This window comes from Camelus bactrianus, chromosome 6 (genome assembly GCF_048773025.1).
Source record: "Camelus bactrianus isolate YW-2024 breed Bactrian camel chromosome 6, ASM4877302v1, whole genome shotgun sequence".
Classification (NCBI taxonomy): Eukaryota; Metazoa; Chordata; class Mammalia; order Artiodactyla; family Camelidae; genus Camelus; species Camelus bactrianus.
In genome coordinates, this window is record NC_133544.1 from 80,544,479 (window position 1) to 80,568,868 (window position 24,390).

Below are 24,390 nucleotides of genomic sequence, written 5' to 3' on the forward strand. Positions count from 1 at the left end.
GATTGGTGTGAGGACAAATCCCTTCTTATATCTGTGCTTCTTTGGAGAAGGGAAATGCTGGCTGCCTTACATGTAGCAGGAAAACGATACTCCCACACTCACCTTTCAAACTGTGATCTGAGGACCATGAACCCCAGAATCACAGGATGCTAATGAAGATGAAGATGCCACAGCCCTAACATCCCCAACCTACGAAATGAAAACCTCTGGGAGTGGGCTGAGGGATATGTGTTTTTAACACATTTGCCAGGTGATTCTTCTGACCCTAAAATTTGAGAACTGCTGTTGCAGGGGAGTAACTTCATCCTGAGGGAAATGAATTCATACTCTACAATGGTATCCGTCAGTGTAGTTTCACTAATCGTATTTCTGGGAATTTCAATGGACTCCTAAAAGTAAACAACGAATGACAATTCCACGTTCCTAACCATGCAGAGTAGAAAGGGCACAGACTAAATCTAACACTTTTAAATGATGGGAGTTTGGGCTGGTTACCTAACCTCTCCAAGTCTTAGTTCCATCAGGTTAAAACAGAGATGGTAACATGTGGCTTATGAAAAGATTATATGAAATAATTTATGAAAAGCAATTAGCACCAAACCTTCTATACAAAAGCTGTTCAATAACAATTAGTTTCTGAAACACTGAAAGAATATTCAGCGCCTACTAAAATTTTTTTTTTCTAAAGGGACTCTGCCAGAAAACTAACTCCAAAAATCCAACTTAAAATGTATTGCATGTTTCACTTGCTGTCATAGATGTTTTCTTCAAGTGCACACAAATCATAATTTTTTTATTGAATGGTATTTTAAATATGCAAAGGAAGTTTGCTATTTATTAACCTAGCCATGCAGAGAATCTTTTATATAAAAAGAATGCTTTTTCTATGTCGTGTATGTAGATGACAAGAACTTATGTCAACTTTCTAAATTCAGATGTTTATATTTTTGTAAACTAGGACACACCTCAACTAGTAGCAGAAAACATTGCTATTCTAGAAACATTATACACTCAGCATATATATGGCAACAGACAATTAATATACTGCATGGATGTCTGATAAAAGTCAAGTTTTTGAAATCTCCAAAAATTTTTATTTAAGAAATTCTCAAGACTTCAGGATGTATATACTAACCCCCCCACTACAGGTTTCCTGGAAGACAGTATCTTCTATACTTTAAGAAAAGACTTTTTTAAAAACTTCAAAATCCAATGACTTAAAGTTACCTTTTCGATGCATCTTCTAAGAGTGTTAATATTCCTGACCCACCATCCTATCCCCATAGCTCTTAACTCAGACCACTGAGGGTCCCCTCTCTGAATTGCTGGAATCATATTAATCAGCTCTTCTTCGGCCTCAGAATGAAAAGCCCAGGCAAAATGACAAGTAGATACACCTAAATAAGAAATACAAAATAATAAGCTTCAGAACTAATAAAAAAATTTTTTCACATAGTCACATATTTATTCATTCAGCAAAAAATTTTCAAGCAGAAAAAAAAATGATGAAAGAATTTCATCATTCAGGATTTCATAGTATAAGATTCTAAATACAAGACCATTAAAAGGATACACAAATCCAAAATATCTTTTTCCCAAATGTATTTTCCTTTTCCCCCCACAAAAACAGACACACTGAAACTAAATCATTAGAAAGAAAGATATTTGAGTATCGAGCCACTCATATGTATGTACACACACCAAACTTATCAACAGTGAAAGCTCTGGTCCAGTTCAAATATCTTGGCCTGTGTACGTGGGTGCTGTTTGACAGTGCCACTTGCTTGCAGACCATGCGCTTCAGTACTGGACACTGCTCTGGCCAAAGAGCTTCATATCACTTCAAAGCAAGCTCTAAACTTGAGAGTTCCCTCTACCTTCAGTGCCTTGGTTAAAAAGACTTTAAAACTCTTTTTGGTATATGGCAAACTCTTTCTTGTCACGGTAAAAGACTGACAGAGATCTACACTGTATTTAGAGGCAACAAAATGGGGTTCAGCAACACTCTCCATGAGTTTGTCCATAGTTGAACCACTGACAACACTTTACTCCACTTGGAGCAGGTGAAGAGGAAACATAAGAGAAGTGAACCACGTGGAGTGATGTCAGACAGTGGGAATGCTGCTGGGAAGAACCCAGCGCATCCCAGGACAGAAGCCAGGCTAGCTGAAGTAACCATCTAAATGAACCTTTTGGAAACAAAGAAATGTCTGAGGCCAATGTTCTGACAGTCACATTACAACACAGGACTCTCAGTGCTATAAGAACATCAATATTACCACATGTGATTTTTTTCATTAACAACTACTATATAGATTTCCCATATAGTTTAAAACTTTTCTAACAATTACTGCTTCCCAACAGTTCCTTTAGAAAGTATAAAAAACTATTACAACCATTTTGAATAATAATCTTAAATCTTTTAAATTCCCCATTGCTAACATTTATATACAATGTGTTTGAAATCTTATCACAAAATCGATGCAACATGTCTTAACTGTCACTATAAATTTAGGGGGAAAATGGAAAAAATTTAATAACATCAATTTGTATTTTTTCAGAATCTAAAAAGTAGATTCATTTTCTCACTATTTAAGTCTCTGATTTAAGAAAAAACTGCTACTTGAAATAATTACAAAAAAACTGATGCTTTGCTTTAGAAATTGCTATTACATGGCAATGCAAAATGCACTTTTGCTGATATGAAATTTTTATTATAAAATAACAATATAAAATATATTATATTCTAAACCCTTAAATGAATTTTTTTAAACTGAAGTATAGTTAGTTTACAATGTTGTGTCAATTTCTGGTGTACAGCACAATGTTTCAGCCATACAAGTGAAATTTTTTAATTGAAGTATAGTTGACTTACAATGTTGTGTTATGAAATTTGACTGATTAATTTTTGGCGTGATTAAAAGGAAACAAAAAAACAGACAGGCCTGTCAGGGGAATGCAGTTAAGAAAGAAGATTAAGAGAGCAGCGAATATTTGTAAACCTAACTATTAGAGGTGAAAAGGCATTAGGAAGAAGAAAAAAAAATAGGGGCACCAACAGGCATTTATTTTTACTTGCCTTCCAACGGCAGACTATTGTTTGTAATCAATCTCTGCTCTTCTCAGCTTGTCTATCTATATGCTAGCTACTTAAGTTTTTCCCTAAAAAATGTTCCCAGGACCATCACCTACAAGACCAGTCACTTTCCTCAGCTCCAGTGTTTTAACTATATCATAGGGAAAATGGAATTAGACAAAGCTTATAAATTTGAGGTGTTTTGGACCTCCCTAGACAATGTAGACAATTGTCATTAAGTGATTCAGTACCATCTGACCATCATTTAAATCTAAAATTTGAAAGAACTTTAAGATACCATTTTTAACCTTTTCCAAAAGGCACAGATCATTTAAAACAGTGAGCTGAGTTTTGGCATCATCAAACTTTTTTGGTTTTGGGAATGTAAATGAGCAGTCTTTCTGAAGGTAGCAACACTTATCAAGAGTTAAGAATTTTCAAGATACATGTACTCCAATGTTCATAGCAGCACTATTTGCAATAGCCAAGACATGGAAACAACCTAAATGTCCATCCACAGATGACTGGATAAAAAAGATATGGAATACTACTCAGCCATAAAAAGAACAAAATAATGCCATTTGCTGCAACATAGATGGACCTGGAGATCGTCATTCTAAGTGAAGCCAGAAAGAGAAAGAAAAATACCATATGATATTACTTATATGTGGAATCTAAAAAAAAAAAAAAAAAAAGACACAAGTGAACTTATTTACAAAATAGAAACAGACTCACAGACATAGAAAACAAACTTACAGTTACCAGGCGGGGAAGGAGGTAGGAAGGGATAAACTCAGGATTCAAGATTTACCGATACTTACTAGTATATATAAAATACATAAACAAGTTTCTGTATAGCACAGGGAACTGTATTCAATATCTTATAGTAACCAATAATGAAAAAGAATATGAAAATGAATATATGTATGAATATGTGACTGAAACATTGTGCTATACACCAGAAATTGACAACACTGTAAACTATACTTCAATAGAAAAATTTTACTCTCTTAAGAGTTAAGAATTCTCAAGCCCTTTGATTCAGTAATTTCACTACTAGAAAATTAATAGGAGGAAATAATCAGATATATAAACATTTTTATATGCAAGGTTATAAAGTCATTCATTAACAATGACAATTCAAATGGGAAAAAAATCTCAGCAAAAGTTATATTTTTAGAAAAAATAAAGGACTGGTTAGACGAAATATAGTTTAAAAACATGACAGAATAGTAGACAGCAGTTTAGAATCATATTTTCAAAGAACAAGCCTTTGTCGGTTTCATCGTTTGCAAAAATTTTCTCCCATTCCGTACGTTGTCGTTTTGTTTTACTTATGGTTTCCTTTGCTGTGCAAAACCTTCTAAGTTTAATGAAGTCCCATTTGTTTATTCTTGCTTTTATTTCTATTGCTTGGGCAGATTGCCCTAGAACATTTTTGAGATGTATGTGAGATAATGTTTTGCCTGTTCTCCTCTAGGAGGTTTATTGTCTCTTGTCTTATGTTTAAGTCTTTGATCCATTTTGAGTTTACTTTTATGTATGGTGTACGGGAGTGTTCTAGCTTCATTGATTTACATGCTGCTGTCCAGTTTTCCCAACAGCATTTGCTGAAGAGACTGTCTTTATTCCATTGTGTATTTTTGCCTCCTTTGTCAAAGATTAGTTGACCAAAAGTTTGTGGGTTCATTTCTGGGCTCTCTATTCTGTTCCATTGGTCTATATGTCTGTTTTTGTACCAATAGCATGCTGTCTTGATGACTGTAGCTCTACAGTATTGTCTGAAGTCTGGGAGAATTATTCCTCCAGCCTCTTTCTTTTTCTTCAGTAATGCTTTGGCAATTCTAGGTCTTCTGTGGTTCCATACACATTTTATTATGGTTTGTTCTAGTTCTGTGAAATGTGTCCTGGGTAATTTGATAGGGATTGAAATAAATCTGTAGATTGCCGTGGGCAGTGTGACCATTTTAACAATATTGATTCTTCCAATCCAGGAGCATAGGATATCTTTTCATTTTTTTAAAGTCTTCTTAATTTCCTTCATCAATGGTTTATATTTTTCCATGTATAAGTCTTTCACCTCCTTGGTTAGATTTATTCCTAGGCATTTTATTACTTTGGGTGCTATTTTAAAGGGGATTGTTTCTTTACTTTCTTTTTCTGTTGATTCCTCATTAGTGTAAAGAAATGCAACTGACTTTTGAACGTTAATCTTGTAACCTGCTACCTTGCTGAATTCTTTGATTAGTGCTAGTAGTTTTTGTGTGGACTTTTTAGGGTTTTCTATATATAGTGGAGCAGTTATTGAGGGTAAAGGGTAAGTGCTATGCGTAAGAATAATAAACTATGAAGCCCAGTACTGTATACCCTACAACACTAAAGCATATTTTGTGGGGCTGTGTCCAGGATGCTGGTTTCAAAAGGAACACAGCCCAGTAAAAGCTGCACTGGACTGGGATTCTAATTCCAACTCTATTAATAAACAGCCATATATCTTGGGTAGGTCACTTTTAAAAAAAAAATTTTTTGTTCTTTTTTTAGGGAAGGGGGAGGGTAATTAGGTTTATTTATTTATTTAATGGAGGCACTGAGGATTGAACCCAGGACCTCGTGCATGCTAAGCACATATTCTACCACTGAGCTGTACACTCCCCTCCTAGACAGGTCACTTTAAACACTATAGTTTTGATTTTTTTTAACATTTTTTATTGATTTATAATCATTTTACAATGTTGTGTCAAATTCCAGTGTTCAGCACAATTTTTCAGTCATTCATGGACATATACACACTCATTGTCACATTTTTTTCTCTGTGAGTTATCATAACATTTTGTGTATATTTCCCTGTGCTATACAGTGTAATCTTGTTTATCTATTCTACAATTTTGAAATCCCAGTCTATCCCTTCCCACCCTCCACCCCCCTGGCAACCACAAGTCTGTATTCTCTGTCTGAGTCTATTTCTGTCCTGTATTTATGCTTTGTTTTTGTTTGTTTGTTTGTTTGTTTTTGTTTTTGTTTTTTAGATTCCAAATATGAGCAATCTCATAGGATGGTATTTTTCTTTCTCTTTCTGGCTTACTTCACTTAGAATGACATTCTCCAGGAGCATCCATGTTGCTGCAAATGGCATTATGTTGTTGGTTTTTATGGCTGAGTAGTATTCCATTGTATAAATATACCACTTCTTCTTTATCCAGTCACCTGTTGATGGACATTTAGGCTGTTTCCATGTTTTGGCTATTGTAAATAGTGCTGCTATGAACATTGGGGTGCAGGTGTCTTTTTGAAGTAGGGTTCCTTCTGGATACAAGCCCAGGAGTGGGATTCCTGGGTCATACAGTAAGTCTATTCCTAGTCTTTTGAGGAATCTCCACACTGTTTTCCATAGTGGCTGCACCAAACTGCATTCCCACCAGCAGTGTAGGAGGGTTCCCTTTTCTTCACAGCCTCTCCAGCATTTGTCACTTGTGGATTTTTGAATGACGGCCATTCTGACTGGTGTGAGGTGATACCTCATTGTAGTTCTGATTTGCATTTCTCTGATAATTAGTGATATTGAGCATTTTTTCATGTGCTTTTTGATCATTTGTATGTCTTCCTTGGAGAACTGCTTGTTTAGGTCTTCTGCCCATTTTTGGATTGGGTTGTTTATTTTTTTCTTATTGAGTCGTATGAGCTGCTTATATATTGTGGAGATCAAGCCTTTGTTGGTTTCACTTGCAAAAATTTTCTCCCATTCCGTAGGTTGTCGTTTTGTTTTACTTATGGTTTCCTTTGCTGTGCAGAAGCTTGTAAGTTTCATTAGGTCCCATTTGTTTATTCTTGCTTTTATTTCTTCTAGGAGAAAATTTTTGAAATGTATGTCAGATAATGTTTTGCCTATGTTTTCCTCTAGGAGGTTTATTGTATCTTGTCTTATGTTTAAGTCTTTAATCCATTTTGAGTTGATTTTTGTATATGGTGTAAGGGAGTGTTCTAGCTTCATTGTTTTACATGCTGCTGTCCAGTTTTCCCAACACCATTTGCTGAAGAGACTGTCTTTATTCCATTGTATATTCTTGCCTCCTTTGTCGAAGATGAGATGACATGTTACTATATATAGAAAACCCTAAAAGGTCCACACAAAAGCTACTAGAGCTGATTGAAGGATTCAGCAAGGTAGCAGGTTACAAAATTAATGTTCAAAAATCAGTTGCATATCTTTACACTAACGATAAATCAACCGAAAAAGAAAGTAAAGAAACAATCCCCTTTAAAATAGCACCCAAAGTAATAAAATATCTGGGAATAAATCTAACCAAGGAGGTGAAAGAATTATACACAGAAAACTATAAACCATTGATGAAGGAAATTAAAGAAGACTTTAAAAAATGGAAAGATATTCCATGCTCTTGGATTGGAAGAATCAATATTGTTAAAATGGTCACACTGCCCAAGGCAATCTACAGATTTAATGCAATCCCTATCAAATTACCCAGGACATATTTCACAGAACTAGAATAAATCATAATATAGTTTTGATTTTTTAACCTATAAGTTAGGGGGCTGATGTAAAGCTATATATCTCAAATCAGGGTTCGTGGCAGTGTGCTAGAGGTATGCCAGTCCACTGGGGGACCATACGGCAGACAGTCCTGAAACATCAGCTTTACTTATGAGTAAGTAATTTGGAACATAATGCTTCTGTTAAAAACAAACACAGTAATGCACAGGGCCAAATTTACATAAGTTTTAAAAAAGACGTCACAGAAATTCAGGGCCACTATGGGTTACAACCTCAACTGTACTGAGTTTACTCCTAAACTACTATGACTTTAGTGAGTAAAGCCTGAGAAATTGAGACAAACAGAGCTGAATGACATATAGGAAAAATGTAAGTGGGTACTACTATGCGACAGGAAGATCTTAAGGCTACCGCCAGGTACGCATATAACAACATACCTAACGCTGACACACAAATACAGACACACCAACCACTTCAGTAAGAAATAAAAGCTGCACAAAGGCTCACACCATACCTTGATGAAGTAGCTGTACTCGGTACAAAGGAGGCAGCGATGTCAAAAGGCACGTGTGCAAGCGCATCGCTAGTAAGTACCGTAAACCACACTCGTCCAATGTGTCTCTTCCTGCAAAGTAAAGAGAAAATGTGCTTAAGGAAAGAGGAATGCAACACGTCACAAAGCGATAAAAAGTTAGAAAATAAACATTCAACTCAGCAATAATAATTTACACAAAGTATGTAAGATATTTTTGAGTGTCTTCTGTTGTGAACACTTCAATATCTTTATTTAAAAATACCTCTACAAAAAGCACATGTAAATACTAAAACTGCCAAATGAAAAATGACTGGGAAAAATATAATTACCTATTAGTACAGGTAACAATAGTACTTAGAGCTATTCTTAATAAAGGAAAAGGGAAGAAATCCTGAAATGCAATAAAAAATACATTAACGATAGTAAGTTGGGTGTAATTTTAAAAAATATTTCCCATGCAAATTCAGATGAGATTTAAAGACAGGAATTATATAACTAAAATAAAATTATGTATTATATAATTAAACAGGTAATATTTTCTAGGTTGGTTAGCCCAACTGAAATACAGCACTATCAAAGATTTGAAATGGGATTCCCCAGGCTAGTGTTACCAAGTTAAGGTTCAACTATAACCTTGATTCCACAAATTTACTCTTATTCAAACGTTGAGCAGAGGTATGAAAGTGTGGCAAGTTTACTCAAAATTATAGCCGCTGCTGGATAACAGCAACGGAAAAGTACTAACAACACCTAGCCCAGTAACTGCCACTTAGGAAATACTCAGGGTATTGAATCAAATATTTTCTGGAAGAAAATAAAATGTTTTAAACTGTCAAAGTTCAAGTTCCAGCTCTATTTCCCATTAGCATATTTGTCAGTCCACTCGTTCATTTATTCATTCAACAAGCTAAGCACCTGCTACACCGCAGGTGTAATTCAGGTACTGGGGATTCGGCAGGGAATAGAGCAAAGTCCTTACTCTTGGGGCGCTTACATCTCAGGAGACAGAGACAGACAAGAAACAAAGAAATGAAGTGTCTAGGGGAAATTAATGCTACGTATGGAGAGAAATAAAGCAGGATTGAGAGAAAGGGGGTGCTGGAGTAAGAGGCTTCCGTTTTATATAGTGTGGCCAGGAAAGAACTTTCAGTAAGATGAAATTTGAGGAGGGAAGGGAATGAGGCTCTGGAAGAAGAGCCTTTTGTGCACAGGAAACAGTACGTGCAAAGACACTGCAACAGGAATGCGCCCAGTGTGTTTGTGGGACAGCAATGAAGCCAATGCAATAGAGCAGAAGTAAACTCAGATCACGCAGGGCCCTGTGGATCACTTAAGGATCTGGCTTTTGCTCTAAAGTAAAATGGGAAGCCACCAGTGTATGCTGAGCAGAGGAGAGACTTAATGTGATCTTGTTTTAAAATAATCACGGATTCCTCTGTCAAGAACAGACTGAGGTAACAGGAATGAAACAGTTCAGGAGACTTTGCCAATAACCAGGCAGGGTGTGACAGCGACTTGGACCAGAGTGGTAACAGGGGAGGTGATGACAAATGATTGGATCTGCGACATGGTAGAACCGACAGCATCTGTCAATGCACTGCAGATGGGGCATGAGAGAAGGCAGAATCAGGAATATCTCTAAGCTGTCTCATCTGAACAAATGGAAGAATCCATTCACTGAGGTGTGCAACTATTTAATCTCTGAGCTTCAGTTTCCCACCTGTGAGATGGAGACATTCATTCCCCCCGATCTACCTCACGAAAGTTCACTGTGACCAGGATGAGCCATTTTTCTACTGCCTCATCAAGGATACAGCTTTGTATCAGAAAATTTAAACTATTTTTCACAGAATGTGGCATACCTAATGTCCAAGGGTAAAAACTCTAATATATATAAAGTTTGCAATAAAGGCTTAAGGCTATTGGGGGGAGAATCTTGCTCTATAGCACACAACGTCATAATGATTCTAATTTTTTTTTTAATTAACATGCTTGAAAAATAAGTTAAAGGCAAAACCCTCTAAAGGTCACTAGTTATTGTGACCTATGGAAGAGAAAATTTTGGAGCTATATTATAAGGACATAAACTTATGTGAAGAGATACATTCCAGGCAGCTTGGAATCTTGTGAAATAATTAAAAGAGCACAAAGGCTTGGAGGCAATGATTTATCCACATAGGAACCCCAGTTCTGCCACTTACTACCTGTGTGATCTTATATGTCACTTTATCTCCCTAAGGATCAGTGTCTTCACCTATAAAATTAAGCGTAATAATAGCTATCTACTAGAGGGTTGTTATAATAATTAAATATGATAAAGTACATAAAGCACTTGGCACAGAGCACCCGTTCACTGCTCCACAATATTTACTGAATGAATGAGTGCTCAGTCACCTTTCGTTTCCTTAGCTAATGCCATCATTTAGCATCGACACCATTACCTTCAACTCTCTGCATAAAAAAGAATGGAATCTAATTTCAGGAGGCAGCCAAATTTTTTCTGGTTACAGAATGTATTAAGCAAGACCCACATTATATTAAAATGCATGAAAACCTCTTTCTCAAGAGAACTTTTGGAGAAAATTAGGCAATTATAAAAAGTCATTTATAACTAGAAATGGGAAGATGAACAAGTTGAGTCCACGGGGTCCTTAAAAGCCTCATGGGTCAATAGTAAAATTAACAAATGGGCCATCACCATCTTAAGTAAAATAAAAATAAACCATAGGAATCAATATGGGGGGGGGGGGAAAGACTATATATCCAAAATCACACGAAGGTTTCAGTGTACAAAGTCACGTGAGGAGGCACACAGACACATCACATCACAAACACACAAAGGCACACTACAAGTCACAGCCTACCCCCATCGCCTTTTCTTTCACAACCAGTCACAACATGTAATAGTAACTGGCTACTAGAGAGGCCATTTCCCCACAAGGTTAAAGGAAAGACTGCAGTTTAATATGTGGGTCATTATATAGACATTACAAACAGTTCTATTAACGATAACTCTGTAAGCTCTCACTGAGGTCATTTACCTGAGTAAGTCTTATCTCTGTTTTCATCAAGCTCAGTACTGGTGGTCGCCACTGTATCAGCTAAAGCTACAAGGAACATCTGCTCCAAACGGGTGAGGCCTGGTAGACTTGAGTGCATAAGATGACTCGAAAGTACCCTCGCGTGTTCTTGGCCAAAGTAAGCTGGTCCATACTGAGAAAGATTTATTACTTTCGATTTGTTTTCTCTCTTTTCTGGCTCTAAATCGATATCATCCGTTGTTATGTCCTGGATTTGGAACAGCTCTGAATACTGATCCTCCGGTTGACTTTCGGTATGATCTTCAAAGCTCTGAGGTATTTTTGTACTTTCTTCTGAAATTCTGTAGGTTGTGTCTTGATCGGCAGCAAGCAATGCATATAACGGTAGTGGAGGAATAGAATCTATCTCGGTATAATCTCGAGTGCCATCTTTCCCTATGGTAACTGTATCCTTTGCTGTACTGCCGCTCACACTAATGGTTCGAGAAAGATGTCGCTTAGTTCCTTCTCCAGCATCAGCATCTCTAACTATTGCAACTTCACCTGCAATACATTTTACTAAATGAGAGAGAATAGCTTTAGCCCTGCGAACTTTCCCTAAATCCATCAATTCTAACAGCTGGGTTGGATGATACTGTGGGAGAGTAGGGGAGAGGACATGTGCAGCCTCGAATAAGCCACCATCTTGAATTACAGTTGGTGAACAAAAAACATCATCAGAAATAGCTGTTCCTTCAACAATACTTTTCCTTGACAACATATTAGATTTAAAGGCAGAATGATCTTGTATTGCTGTCTCCTCTGCTTCAGGACTATCAGCTTCAATGTCTCCAAATTTGACAGCATGCTTCCACTGTGCATATACGTGCATTTCACAATCCATTCCTACCACTAATATCCCATCTCTTACCCAGGAGAGAGAAACAGGCAGGGAAGGTGTACCATCAACAGAAGACACTAAGTCTATAGATCTCAGAAGAACCCATCTTGACCTAACTCCCTGCTTGATACTACCACCTAGTGGTAAAGTAATGACAGCTACTCCATCCTTACTATTGACTTGATCAGTCACAATCCCTGAAAGCCGCCCGTACATGAAGATATTAGCACCAACCCCCACTGTGAGAATGTGGGAGCCATCCTCTTTTGACACCCAGTCCAAATGTACTAAATGTTTGATATTTGGAATAAGGTATCTGTCTTTGCTCAAAAGTGCATCTGATTTGCTGTACACAAAGAGGTTACTGTCGACACTAACCCTCGAATCAAGCACACTCCCAACTTTGACCAAATCATCAAGATGAATTGTTTGTTCTAAAGCCCATTCTGACCCTCCTGTAGATTCACATTCAAATATGCAAACATGCATGGAAAATTCTTTAGAAACAAAACCATTTTGGTGGACAGGCTGTTTGTAAGCCACTGCAAGGCGACCCGTGTATGAACAGCTAACAGCAACTGGTCTTCCCACAATGCTCACTGTACTGCTATTATCTTCCCCTTCATCATTCATCAAGGGCCATCTCCTCCAATGATAGATTTCCTTCTCGTCACTTTTACATTGTAGGCTGGTTTCCATACTACATTTCCAGAAGCGTACTTTATTGTCAGAACAAGTTGTAACCACTAAATAAGGTGCAAGGCACACTGGATAAATTGAAGAGGAACTTAGGTGACCTTAAAAAAGAAAAAGCAGATAGTCAGAATAATAGAACCACAAAATAACAGGCTAATAACCAAAATCTAGAATGTGATCACCCCAAAGTCACTATGAGCTTCTTCACAACTCTGCAGTGCACCCCTTAACTAGTGTCCTACACTAGTGAACTAAATGTCCACTGGCCAAGGCATCTGTAGAAGTCATGAATAAGCCCACTGGTGAAATCAAAACATGCAATAATAATCAGTTTGTTCTTTTAATTAAACATTCCACTCTAAATTTAATTTTAAAATTGTTTTTAATTAAAAAGTACTTGTTTAAACAGATAATTAAGTTTAAATGAGGCAAATATTTCATTAAAATAAAACTCAAAAGCAGAGAAAAGTCAACCCTTAATCAATAAATCTGTTATCTGCTGTAATTTATTTAATGCCCTCACCACATGTGCCTCACTGGACTTTCATTCTACATCTTTTATCATTTTCATAATAAATGCTTAAGCAGTCATTACAATTTGCCCTTCAAATGCCCCTAACCAGCCCTCAAAATCATCCAAACCCCAGACCTACCCTTTCCACAAAAGTTTTCAGTCAGCTAAAGAGACACAAGATCTCACCTTTTTTTTTTAAACCAAGTTTAATTAATGCTCTCCTCACACTGAACCAGAAACTTCACATTTATTCCTGGCGGCCAAAGATTAACACTGTCCATCTACTGTCGACTGTAACGTGACGGGTTATAGTGATTAAGATTGGGAGCAGAAGGCCTGGGTTCAAGTTGTAGTCCATCCATACCTTCCTAACTGTGGTAAGGCCACCTAACACCTGAGCCTGTTCCACCCCAATAGTAAGGATCTCGTTACTACTTTCCTTGGAGGGTCACTGTCAAATAAGACATTTGAAAGCATTTTATAAAGTCCCTGCAAAAAGTAATTTATCATTATTAACTCCAAGAAATCTATCTGAGGATATCCTAAACTTCCCAAATGCTTTGAACGACTCAAAAACTGACCTCCTTCTGCACTTCCCACAAAAGCCCGGAGTAAACACATGAAGTGATCTTTCCAACTCTGACTCTACACCTGTCTCAGGGATGGGGAAGAGAACCTCATACTCAAAATTCACCAGTAATTAGAACAGTCTTGAACTTCCAATTTCACTTCCTCAAAAACACTATTCTATGAATTCCTTGATTACAATTCCATAAGTGACATATCATTTTAAACAGAGCTGCCAGTCCTGCACTCCGAACTACTTTACCCACCTTGTTAAAGTCAGTATCATTCTAGGCTAACCAAACTATCATCTTGTACCCTACATTTGCCCCGCAAAGTATCTATCAACTCTTGTTAAAACATATTTAATAATAGCAAAATGTGGATGAAAAGCCTTAATTCAAAAAAAAAGCTTCAATAATTCACAAATGAACACATTCATTCCTTGCAATTTTACTATTATAGGAGTCCTATTTATAGGAAATCATAGTGCAGGCAAGAAACCTCACGTTAAAACACTTACACCATTTGCTGTCCAGCTGATTACATTTATCACAGGAAATTATTTCTAATAAACACGTGTTTCTAAAGAGATGCATCATTAGTAGAAAATAAACCTTTATTTCAGTGTCAACCTAGCGCACATTTCAGCAGAGTTCATCCATTTTGCCCACTGGAGGCTGTTCTGAGCTCCCTTACCTGCTGAAGGTGTTGCTCTTATTACTTCTACTCCTACTGGGAGATCAAGAGGTCGGCTATACACCAGTCTAGAGCTCAGAATCAGCTTACTAGCAGTCTGAAGGTTGGCAATTGATGAAGAATGTGGCATGGGGCTCACACTAGGAGAGGTTTCTGGAGAAGAGTCTACATTCTTCTGTCCAGGGACTAAAAGTAGGCTCTCTGACGAAACACCTTCTGAAGTTTTAGCTTTGAAAATAAATTATGAAATACATTACTATCATCACCATGTACATGAGCTAGAATAACATTTTGTTAGCATTTAAGAAACATGGTCTTCAAAAAAAAAAAATGGTCTCACACAACATTGTAAACTGACTATACTTCAATAAAAATATATTTTTAAAAAAAAAAAAGAAACATGGTCTCTTAAAAGTACTCTGGAGACAAAGTCACTTTTCAAACTTTTGCTCAGTTACCTTGATAGACTTTTTTTTTTTAACTATTTTACTCTTTCTGAGCATACCCAATTCCATCACAGGGATATTGTCACTGAAGAATCACAGCATGAAAGAGCTAGGGAAAAAAAACAAGTTATCTCGTCCAGTGTTCTCAACCTTTAAAAACCATTAAAAGCTTGAGGAACTTGTTAATACCATGAAGATTCTCCGGCCTAATCACAGAAACACTGACTCAGCTGTTTTGGGATAGATCCCAGAAATCTGCATTAATAAGCAGCCCAGGTGTTTCTGAAAGAGATGGGTCATAAATCAAACTCTGATGAGAAATAAGATTAACAACAAGATACAAGACACTACCTCACTTAATAGATGAAGAAATTTAAACTTGGAGAGTTTAATGATTTTCCTAAGGTCATATAATTAGCCAGTGGCAAAGACAATACTAAAATACCAGCCTCTTAAATATCAAGTGTTGAAACAAGAAAATAAACAAGATTTTAAGAACATATACAAAAAAATTAAAGTTCCACGCAAATTTAAGATAGTATTAGTTGAATGGCTTTGTAAGGCATATTGACCTTGATCTTCTGTCCAAAGAGCTTCCAGCTTTCACATTAGGGTGGAGTGTAAATCTCTAAGCAGATTTAGTTATCTGCACCTCTGCTACACGTGAAGGATACTTCTTATTACACTTACGTATTTGTACGTCCATCTCCCCACCCCTCCACATTAGACTATGAACTCCTGAAGGGCAAGGACGATGACTTATTGCTCTGTACAACACAAGAAGCACCAGAATCCCGAGAGATGATAACCAATCTCCTTTTGCTTCTAGTGGATGCTAAGTATGTCGATCTGTTTTATAGTGGCAGACCACTCAGCAAGAAATATAAAAACATTTTTCATAAAATGGAGTAAAGACTACACTGTAACCAGTCAGAAGACAGAAATAATACTCCTGGCTCTAAAACTAACTAGATGTGCTTCCTTAGGCAGGGCACTTCACCACCTCTGGCTATTTCCTCATCTGCAAAATGAACTATATCATTCCTCTTTCTGTAACCAGGCAATTTTCTAACGTATAAATCTCATGCAGAGAAAGAAAGAGCAGGAGAGAAAATATAAGTAAAGGCTTCAGAGCCAGAAGACCTGATTTTTGAAGCTTAGTCTGAGACAAACTAGATGTGGGATTTGGTCAAGTTACTTAATATTATTCCATTAGTAAACATTGAATAATAACTATCTCATATATATTAAGTACTGATCTCAGTGCCTGGTACCTAGAAGGCACTCCAGATGTTGCTTCTCCATTTAAACATAAACCTATCACTGCACCCTTTGCCAGCATTTTCAACACACTGCTAAATTCAAGTATCAGCTTTAATGGCAATGCACACCATGTTAAATCTGCTGCACGTGTTAGAACCAAAAGACAGATGCTTTCTGTCATAGCTAAAGACAGTACATGATTTGTCTGCCTCTTATAACCTTACTGTTTGTGACCTTTTACTGCTGCCACAAACACAGCAAGCAACCAACTCTACACTGGCCCAGACTGAGGTGAACAGCAGCGGGCTACTTCCTTCATAAGCAGGGGGACAGAAGGCATCACATGAATCCTGTCCTACCACAAGGATCTGTTACTACCCTCTACTAATCTCTCCAGAACCATTCCAGGCTCTGCGCCCAACTCCAGAAAATACTATATTCTCTGATGCGTTAAGAATTCTCTTTCTTGAGTGTATTTTGCCAAGTGAAGTTAGTCAGATGGACAAAGATAAATACTATATGATTTCACTCATATGTGAAATATTTTTAAAAAGTATTAAATAAACAAACAAAACAAAACACACACACAGATACGGAAAACAGACTGGTGGTTACCAGAGGGGAAAGGTGATGAGGAGAGGACAAAATAGGTAAGAGGGGGTCAACTCTATGGTGACAGATGGAAACTGGACTTTCGGTGGTAAGCATACTACAGTGCATTCAGAAGTCAAATTAGAAAGCTGTACACGCTGAAATGTACATAGTGTTATAAACCAATGTTATCGCAATAAAAAAACTTATCTTCCTGACAAGGTGGTTTTAGGTCCCTCTACTCTTGCATTTCTGTGAAACAACATGTAATGTCAAGAATTAACTCCGCAAGCTTTGAAAATGTTTTTAGATTCCCCTACCACAAGAAAATTATGCTCAACTAGGCACAGGTAAAGGTTCTATCAAATCATTTGGCCTTTTTAATGCCAGTTCACGACCCAGTTAGAACTGCTGTTTACACAGTTATGTGCTAATGTGAATTACAAAGGGAACAAAAAACATATGTATTATTATTTCTCTGTATTAAATGCTTAATGTGTATAAAATCATTTAAATTACATAATCAGAAATAATAAAATATTTTCAAAACTTTCAAATATCTAGGGTTAACCAGTTTAAAGCAGATTTAGTTTGATATGGCAGTCCACACAGTTCTTCATTTAAATAGGAAAGTGAAAGAAAGTAAAAGATTGTTTTAAAAAGAAAGATTCATAATCAATTTCTGTACTTCATACTACAGATTTTCTAATTTGCTAAGAACGTATATAGTATGAATGTGTACAGCAGAAGCCGAGGGTGAAAAAGATTTTTTTTATCACTGTTGCATTTCCTAATATTTTACAGAAATAGTACTGCTTATGAACTTCAGATGTTCAATCACATTTTTCTAAACAGCAAATCTGCTTCTTTTAGTCATTCTACAGCTAATGTACACAGTGTAAGTTGGCAGTGTGTTATTAACCAACAAAAAAGTACAGTATTAATTCTATGGGAAAAACTGATTTATAGAGACACAGTATCTAGAACAGAGTCATAATAGGCATTAATATTAAATAGTAATTAAAATAAATCAAATTTTTTTCAATATGTCTAATGTGCCTATTCACTGGTTTGCTTTTAGATTAACCTGTTTCATTAATGATTTATGACCCTGTAATTAAAAGTTTGGCATATACATACTTCAATTCAGCAACTCAACTTACAGTTTACTGGACCTTCATTCTAGAGAATTAACCGACCTAAAGCATATCCCGTAAAATAAATTTATTTCACATTATCTCTGTCTAAAATTGCAATACAATTACTCACCTAAACATGCCTGTACGGATTTAAGATGAAGGTGCCACATATGGAGAATAGAGCAATTATTGCTGTCCTTCTCAATTACTACTAGAAAGAACTTTTCTGAAAACGGTGGTGGGCGATACCCTAGTGTCAAAGGAAAAGGATATTTAAGTTAACGTGTTTCCATAGGGTTAAAAGAAAGACTTTTTTTAAAAAAAATCTCTTGATATGTATAAAAGGGGGGAGGAAGAGGGAAGGTGTTCAGAAGCAATTTTATATAATTTTTCTGCCAAACTATCAAAAACTAATGGGGCTATGTCCAAAGTATGAAAGCCAACTTGAAGGGATATCTTTTGATAAAGATGGGACCATCAGAACATCAAAGAATAAAAAGGAATACAATTTATTAAAACATAATGACTACATGAAAACCATGAGTTCATAAAAATACCAGAAGAGAGAGGGCACATCAGAAAGAAAGGAAAGGAAGGACAAGAAGGAACAGAAGAAGAGAAAGAAGGAGAAAAAGGAAGAGAAAGAAAAGAGAAAGAAAGTGCCCCTCAAAGTAACTAGGGCACTGACTCCTTGGAAAATTGGCAATTAAATGGAAGGAATGAAGTAAACATATATCCTGATCTTCTTATATGAAAGTAGCATTTAAAAAAAAAAATTAAAAGTCATGGGTGGAGGGCCATCTGTAGTGGTACAGGACTTTTTAGAAATTTCACACTTTTTTTAATGAAAAGATATTATTCGTGGACATAATTTTCTCTGCCAACAACTGCATTTTTCATATATGAAAATGAGATTGACACAGGACAATAAAAACTTTCTTTAAAAATGAAAACCCATAGATTATATGAAATCATGTGTGTGAAACTTTTGAAAATTATAAAGCATTACAGAATTTAAAGAATCTTTCATTCAATAAACAAATATTTGAAAAGAGAAAAAAACTGAAAACTCATAATGATAACTCATTAGCAATGAGCACTGCTAGAATTCAAATGGTGGCCTCTAAATATCATGCTCCATGAAAAGGAATAGTTCGGACTCCAATCTTGCAAAGACTACAATAGAAGTCTGGGAAATCCTGCTGTGCCTGAAAGAAAGTAAACTTTCAAGAACAATGAGGTTGTGTCAAAGACTCAGGATCAACTTGGAAGGACAATGTGAGCCTTGAAATCAAGACTGCAAACTGACTGAAATACACTAAGCACATAAAAATCCACGAGCGATGAGTACGTCTTTGTATGTATATTACTCTTCAGTAAAGAGTTTTTTAAAAACTCAAAATAAAAAGAAAGACAAACAAAAATTATAAATTCATCAGTAACCACTGGCAGTAACTTGGACACAAACTCCTTCCTCTGAAACTGTCAATTGAAGAAAAAGAACTAAGCACTTACCCTGACTTTTCTAAAAATAATTCTATTTCAAAACAGCCAAATAGCTCCAGTTGAGAAGGGAAAGCTTTTCTTTACAAACGCTTTCTAGCCAATAAATAAATGAGAACTGATAAAATTAGAAAACTGTAATTTTGCAATCATTAACGAAATAACTGAATGAACAGCAACAATATGAAAGGAAGAAAATGAGATAACAGATTGCTAGCAAATTTCACATTGGAGTCACTACCTGAATGTTCTGATTGCCTTTTTGGGTTTTTTTTTCAGGGGAGGAATTTAGGTTTATCTACTTATCTATTTACTTAAATGGAGATACTGGGGATTGGACCCAGGACCTTGTGCATGCTAGGCATGCACTCTTACCACTGAGCTATATCCTCCCCCTCTTCTAACTGAATGTTCTGAATCTTAGCATCACTAAAAATGAGACATCCTAACATTATGTTCTTTCTCACGTCCTTCTATGACAGACACAGCATCACCTAGGAAGTTGAACCTGGATCTAATCAAGTCTTAAAAGCCAACTTCCACTTTTCAGGAAAAATTGTAAATGATGTCACAAGTAACTGGTCAGACAAACTCCTGTAAAATAACTTTCTCTAAAACAAGTCAATGGCAAGATAAGAGTATACATGGGGATTACTTTAGCTTAAAAGAGTCTTAAAAAATGAAACACAATGTGTGGATTTTATTCCAAACAAATTGATGGCAAATAAATAACCCTGACATTTTTTGAGACAAATGAATGAAGTAAATATGGACTAGTTATTACACAATTCTGAGGAATTTTGTTGTTTTAGCCACGTGTTAATAGAACACATGTAAGAAAGTCATGTTTAGAAATGCATATACAAGTATACAGCAGTGAAACACGATGGCTGGGTTTGCTTTAAAATATTTCAGGAGAAAAGGAAAAGAAAAGAAAACAGGGTAGGTAAAGGAACTGTGACAAAATCTTAAAATCATGTAAGCTATGGGCACAGGGAGGTTCATTCGACCATGCACTGTACTTCTGTCTATAGTTGGCATTTTTCTTAATTAAAAGAATAATTCATTTTTAATGAAAACTTAGAAAGTACAAAATACAGCAGGGGGGGAAGAGGAGAAATATACATATCAAATCTAAAAAACAGTTATAAAATCAAGAATATCAGGAAACTCTGCACAAAAACTAAAAGAAAACCAAGAAAGGCATTGGGAAATCTTTTGTCCAGGTTTCACAGTGACATAAAGAAATATCAGAAGAGGTAAATTAAAAAAAATTTTAATGTAAGTCTTTCAATTTAAAATATTACTTTAAAGTACCAACCTTATATAAGCATTGTTTTCTGGTAGGCTGGCATGTATTTCCTGTTAGAAATAGCATGATAACTGGTAGCTAGGTTTGTTGGAAAGCATATAAAAAAGTTTAACCCAAATAAAGGTGAAATACTACAAAAAATGCACATTTTAAATCTATAAAGTAGTTATGCTGTAGTGACAGTGAAATAAAACTGAACATGACAAATGAATAACTTAGAAAGAAGAAAAGTTCTAATAAATGAAGAAAGACACATGAAAGGGAAAAAAATCACTAGTATGAGGGGTCAAAAGATGTTTGAGCTAAGCCATGAGGCTTAGAAGAAAGGCACTCACTCTCATTTTTCCACTAAACAAAAGGAAACTAATTATATAAAATTCAGCAGAAATACCTTCCTTAAATGTGTGTATATAATTCTGTGATTAAAGCTATACCAGGAACATTAATCATGTCCTTCTAGATACTTACAATCAATAACCAAATGAGTCAGGGTATATGGAAACCCTTCGTAAACTAAAAATGGATCACCATAGAAAATGAATTCTTAAAGTAGGACCTGTCTTTCCTGCCTTCAAATAGAGTGTATTCTACTCAGTGTGTTGTTCTATTTTTAAATTTCATTTCAAATAGAACATGAAAGTTTCATAATTACAAGGTTATAATTTCTAATTATAATTTCCCAGTAAGTTGATAAACACAGCGAGCAAACCTGAGGGTCCCGGTATAGCACACAACACCTTACATCCTCTATTCATCAACAGTGTTTATCAACTTACTGGGAAATTTTTAAAACTTACACTAAAATTAACTGGTTTACTTAAGATACCACAGGGAATCAAATCAAAATAATTTAACTGTAGAGCTGAACAACCAAAGTTAATTTTTTTAACAGTTACACTAATTCACAGATAATATTTCTTGGCAAAAGGGTATATGTCACAAGTGAAACTGCCTTTCAACAGGTAACTTTTACCCAAACGTGTTCTTCACCTACAAAAAAGCAATTCTGACAGACTAACAGGTGTATCTGCCAAAAAACCATGAAGAATGATGAATTTTGATATAAAGATCGATACTCAATGAAAGTTTGGAGGGTTTTTTTTTTTAGATTAAGGTATCAAACTCAAGGCTCTTTTTTAAAAGTACCTTGTGATGGCTGAAAAAATATTTCTGCTTCCTTTTTCTCCACCTCTTCCTTATGTGGTTTATATCCTATGATGAAGTCTTCTTGAAATACGTGAAGCAACTGTGTATTTGAGCCACACTACAAATATGAAAAAAGTAAAGTTTTATCTTTGAAATTCCGTATCTTCCACCCATTACCTCCACAAGAACCCTAATGTAGAAGAAATAAATCTAACAATTTCTGTTCTCTATAGAATGACTAATTAGAGCAGAAAAGGCAACAGAAAAATATCGTTAGAAAAATTACTTTCAGAGATGCTACAGCCAGTAACAGAATTGTGAAGCTCTAATAAAAACAAATCAACATGTTTGCATCTCAAAAAAAAAAAAAACCTACAAAAAACAAATTAAGTCATCTATGCCACCATTTTGAGTTCAAAAATAAGAGGTCTCATGATTGACTAGAGAGTCATGCTGACAACATAAAGCACACAATAGCCTCCTTTAGTTTCTCTAATTCTACTTGAGAACCAAAAAAAAAAAAAAAAAAAACCCAGAAAAGTCCTTAAAGTACTTCAGTAAGTCCTCCTAGTGGGAATTATGAAAGATCCCAAAACAGCCGGTGGGAATTACACATCTCTGGAGAAATGTATTTACATTTAGTAATGAGGATGTCTGAAAGAATGGATGAAACATCAGTCAGCTGATGCTACATGACCATGTTTTTTTTGGACCACACAGAGAAGAATAGTAAGGATAATCACAAATGGCTACTCAGAATCACAAAAGTCAACTGAAATTCAGGGAAAGGCAAAATCCAAACAAAAGCTTATTTTGAATACCTATAATAGAAAAGAACCTGAAAAAGAATATACGTGCGTATATGTATTATGGAAGCGTATCAAGACAATTAGATGGCTGCCCCACAGATTTCAGGGAAGGGAAGCAGCTATGACTATCCTGGCTCTGAATGGATGGGCTATAGGCTATAATCTTAGAGAATAAAGCAAATCACCCTCCTTATATAGTAGAAGGAAATAAAAGGGCTATAAAGTTAGGCTGACCCACAAATTTTTTATGAAAGTTACAGGGTATTTTTATGTCTTTCTATATAGAAACATTAAAAAAAACTTCACATTTATACATAAAAGGTCACCTCCCCTCCAGGGGAAAAGAATAAACAAAAGGGAAGGGTGATGCCTTCATGGATACAGAAATCATACAGCACACTGGAAGCAAACTTAAAATCAGGTTTTAAACTTTGTAATGTATGAGCCTAAGCCATCTATCAGTGCCTGCAGATTGCCAGCCCTTGTGCTACAGACAGACATAAAAGGAAGGGGGAAAAATCTCCAGTAAGTATGAAGTAAAAAGCAAAATGCTAGGTGAGAGTGGTCTGTAATAAGATCCCATGGTAAAGAGTCTTGAAGGGGCTACTGTGGGGAAATGAACTTAACACCTAGTCCGTTAAAAAGTAAGACATTTATAGGAATGAAGCAACTTCACCCTTCTCCACATCCCTGTGGAGTAGAAAAGGGAAATGACAGGTTAAGGATTTCCTAAGAGGCAACAGTAATTTCAGTCTAGCAGCCACATTTCTGTTGCCAAAAGCTGTTGTGGCAATTTCTCTACATTGCTGGAAATTACATTTTCCCCAACAGAATGTGCAAGGCATCATGGAAAAATAATGATGTAACTCAATACTTCTTTTTAAATATAGTAAGCTCTTTCTTCGTTTCCTTGTTTGAAAACAGTCGGTAACTTCCTCACCAAAGTAACCTTTTTTCATGTTTGGAAAGAATATATTACTTCTATCCCGTTCAGTCCGTAAATAGGATCCTGAAGAAACAGATACTCTGAGGGCTAGAATGTGATTTACAAACTCCCTATAGAGAAAAGGGTTCCCCTCCTTTCCCGGGTAGGAGCTGAGGGAAGAACACTGCCTACACAAAAAGGCTTGAGGTTAGAAAGCAAATGCTTACTCGGAGCCTACCTCCATCTTCATCTTAATGGGTATCATAAAAATATCTAATCCTCAGTCTAACAAGGCAAACACTCTAAAGCGGAAGTCACCATCTACTGAGGAAAAATGAGTAATAATATAAAAAGAGAAACCACAAACCAAGCCTCTCTGAAGCTGAACTACACTTTCCTTCATGGCTTCCCTGGCTGAATTAAATGACCCTTTAAGAGGAAAGGAGGCTACAGACACTATTCAACTGGAGAAGAAGGATTCGTAAATCAATGCAGATTTTCATGAAGGAAATCAAGAGAAGCCGGCTATTCAGTATCAAACAAGAGAATTATTCTCAGGATGAAATACAGTTGACCCCTGAAAAACACAAGTTTGAGTTGCACATGTCCTAAACTTACACGGGAATTTTTTTCCAATAGTAAATACTACAGTACCACACAATCTGCAGTTAGTCAAATCTGCTGCAGATGCAGAACTGAGGATATGGAGGGCCGACAGCAAGTTATATGTGGATTTTCTACAGG

General features: G+C 36.0%; 1 protein-coding gene across 3 annotated transcripts in view; it reads right to left on the reverse strand.

Annotated features, from left to right (window-relative positions):
* The window catches only part of DMXL2 (Dmx like 2), a 133,236-nt gene that overhangs the window by 43,627 nt on the left and 65,219 nt on the right, over nt 1–24,390 (reverse strand). For all 3 annotated transcript variants that reach the window (XR_012507665.1, XM_045506239.2, XM_010969516.3), the window contains exons 15-20: nt 21,913–22,030; nt 18,082–18,201; nt 14,513–14,740; nt 11,160–12,836; nt 8,098–8,208; nt 1,228–1,397 (exon numbers count right to left, since the gene is read on the reverse strand). Coding sequence is in view for 2 of the 3 variants with exons in the window: in XM_045506239.2 (XP_045362195.2) it covers nt 1,228–1,397; nt 8,098–8,208; nt 11,160–12,836; nt 14,513–14,740; nt 18,082–18,201; nt 21,913–22,030 (2,424 nt within the window). In the remaining variant the exon portion in view is untranslated. The remainder of the gene's footprint in view (nt 1–1,227; nt 1,398–8,097; nt 8,209–11,159; nt 12,837–14,512; nt 14,741–18,081; nt 18,202–21,912; nt 22,031–24,390) is intronic.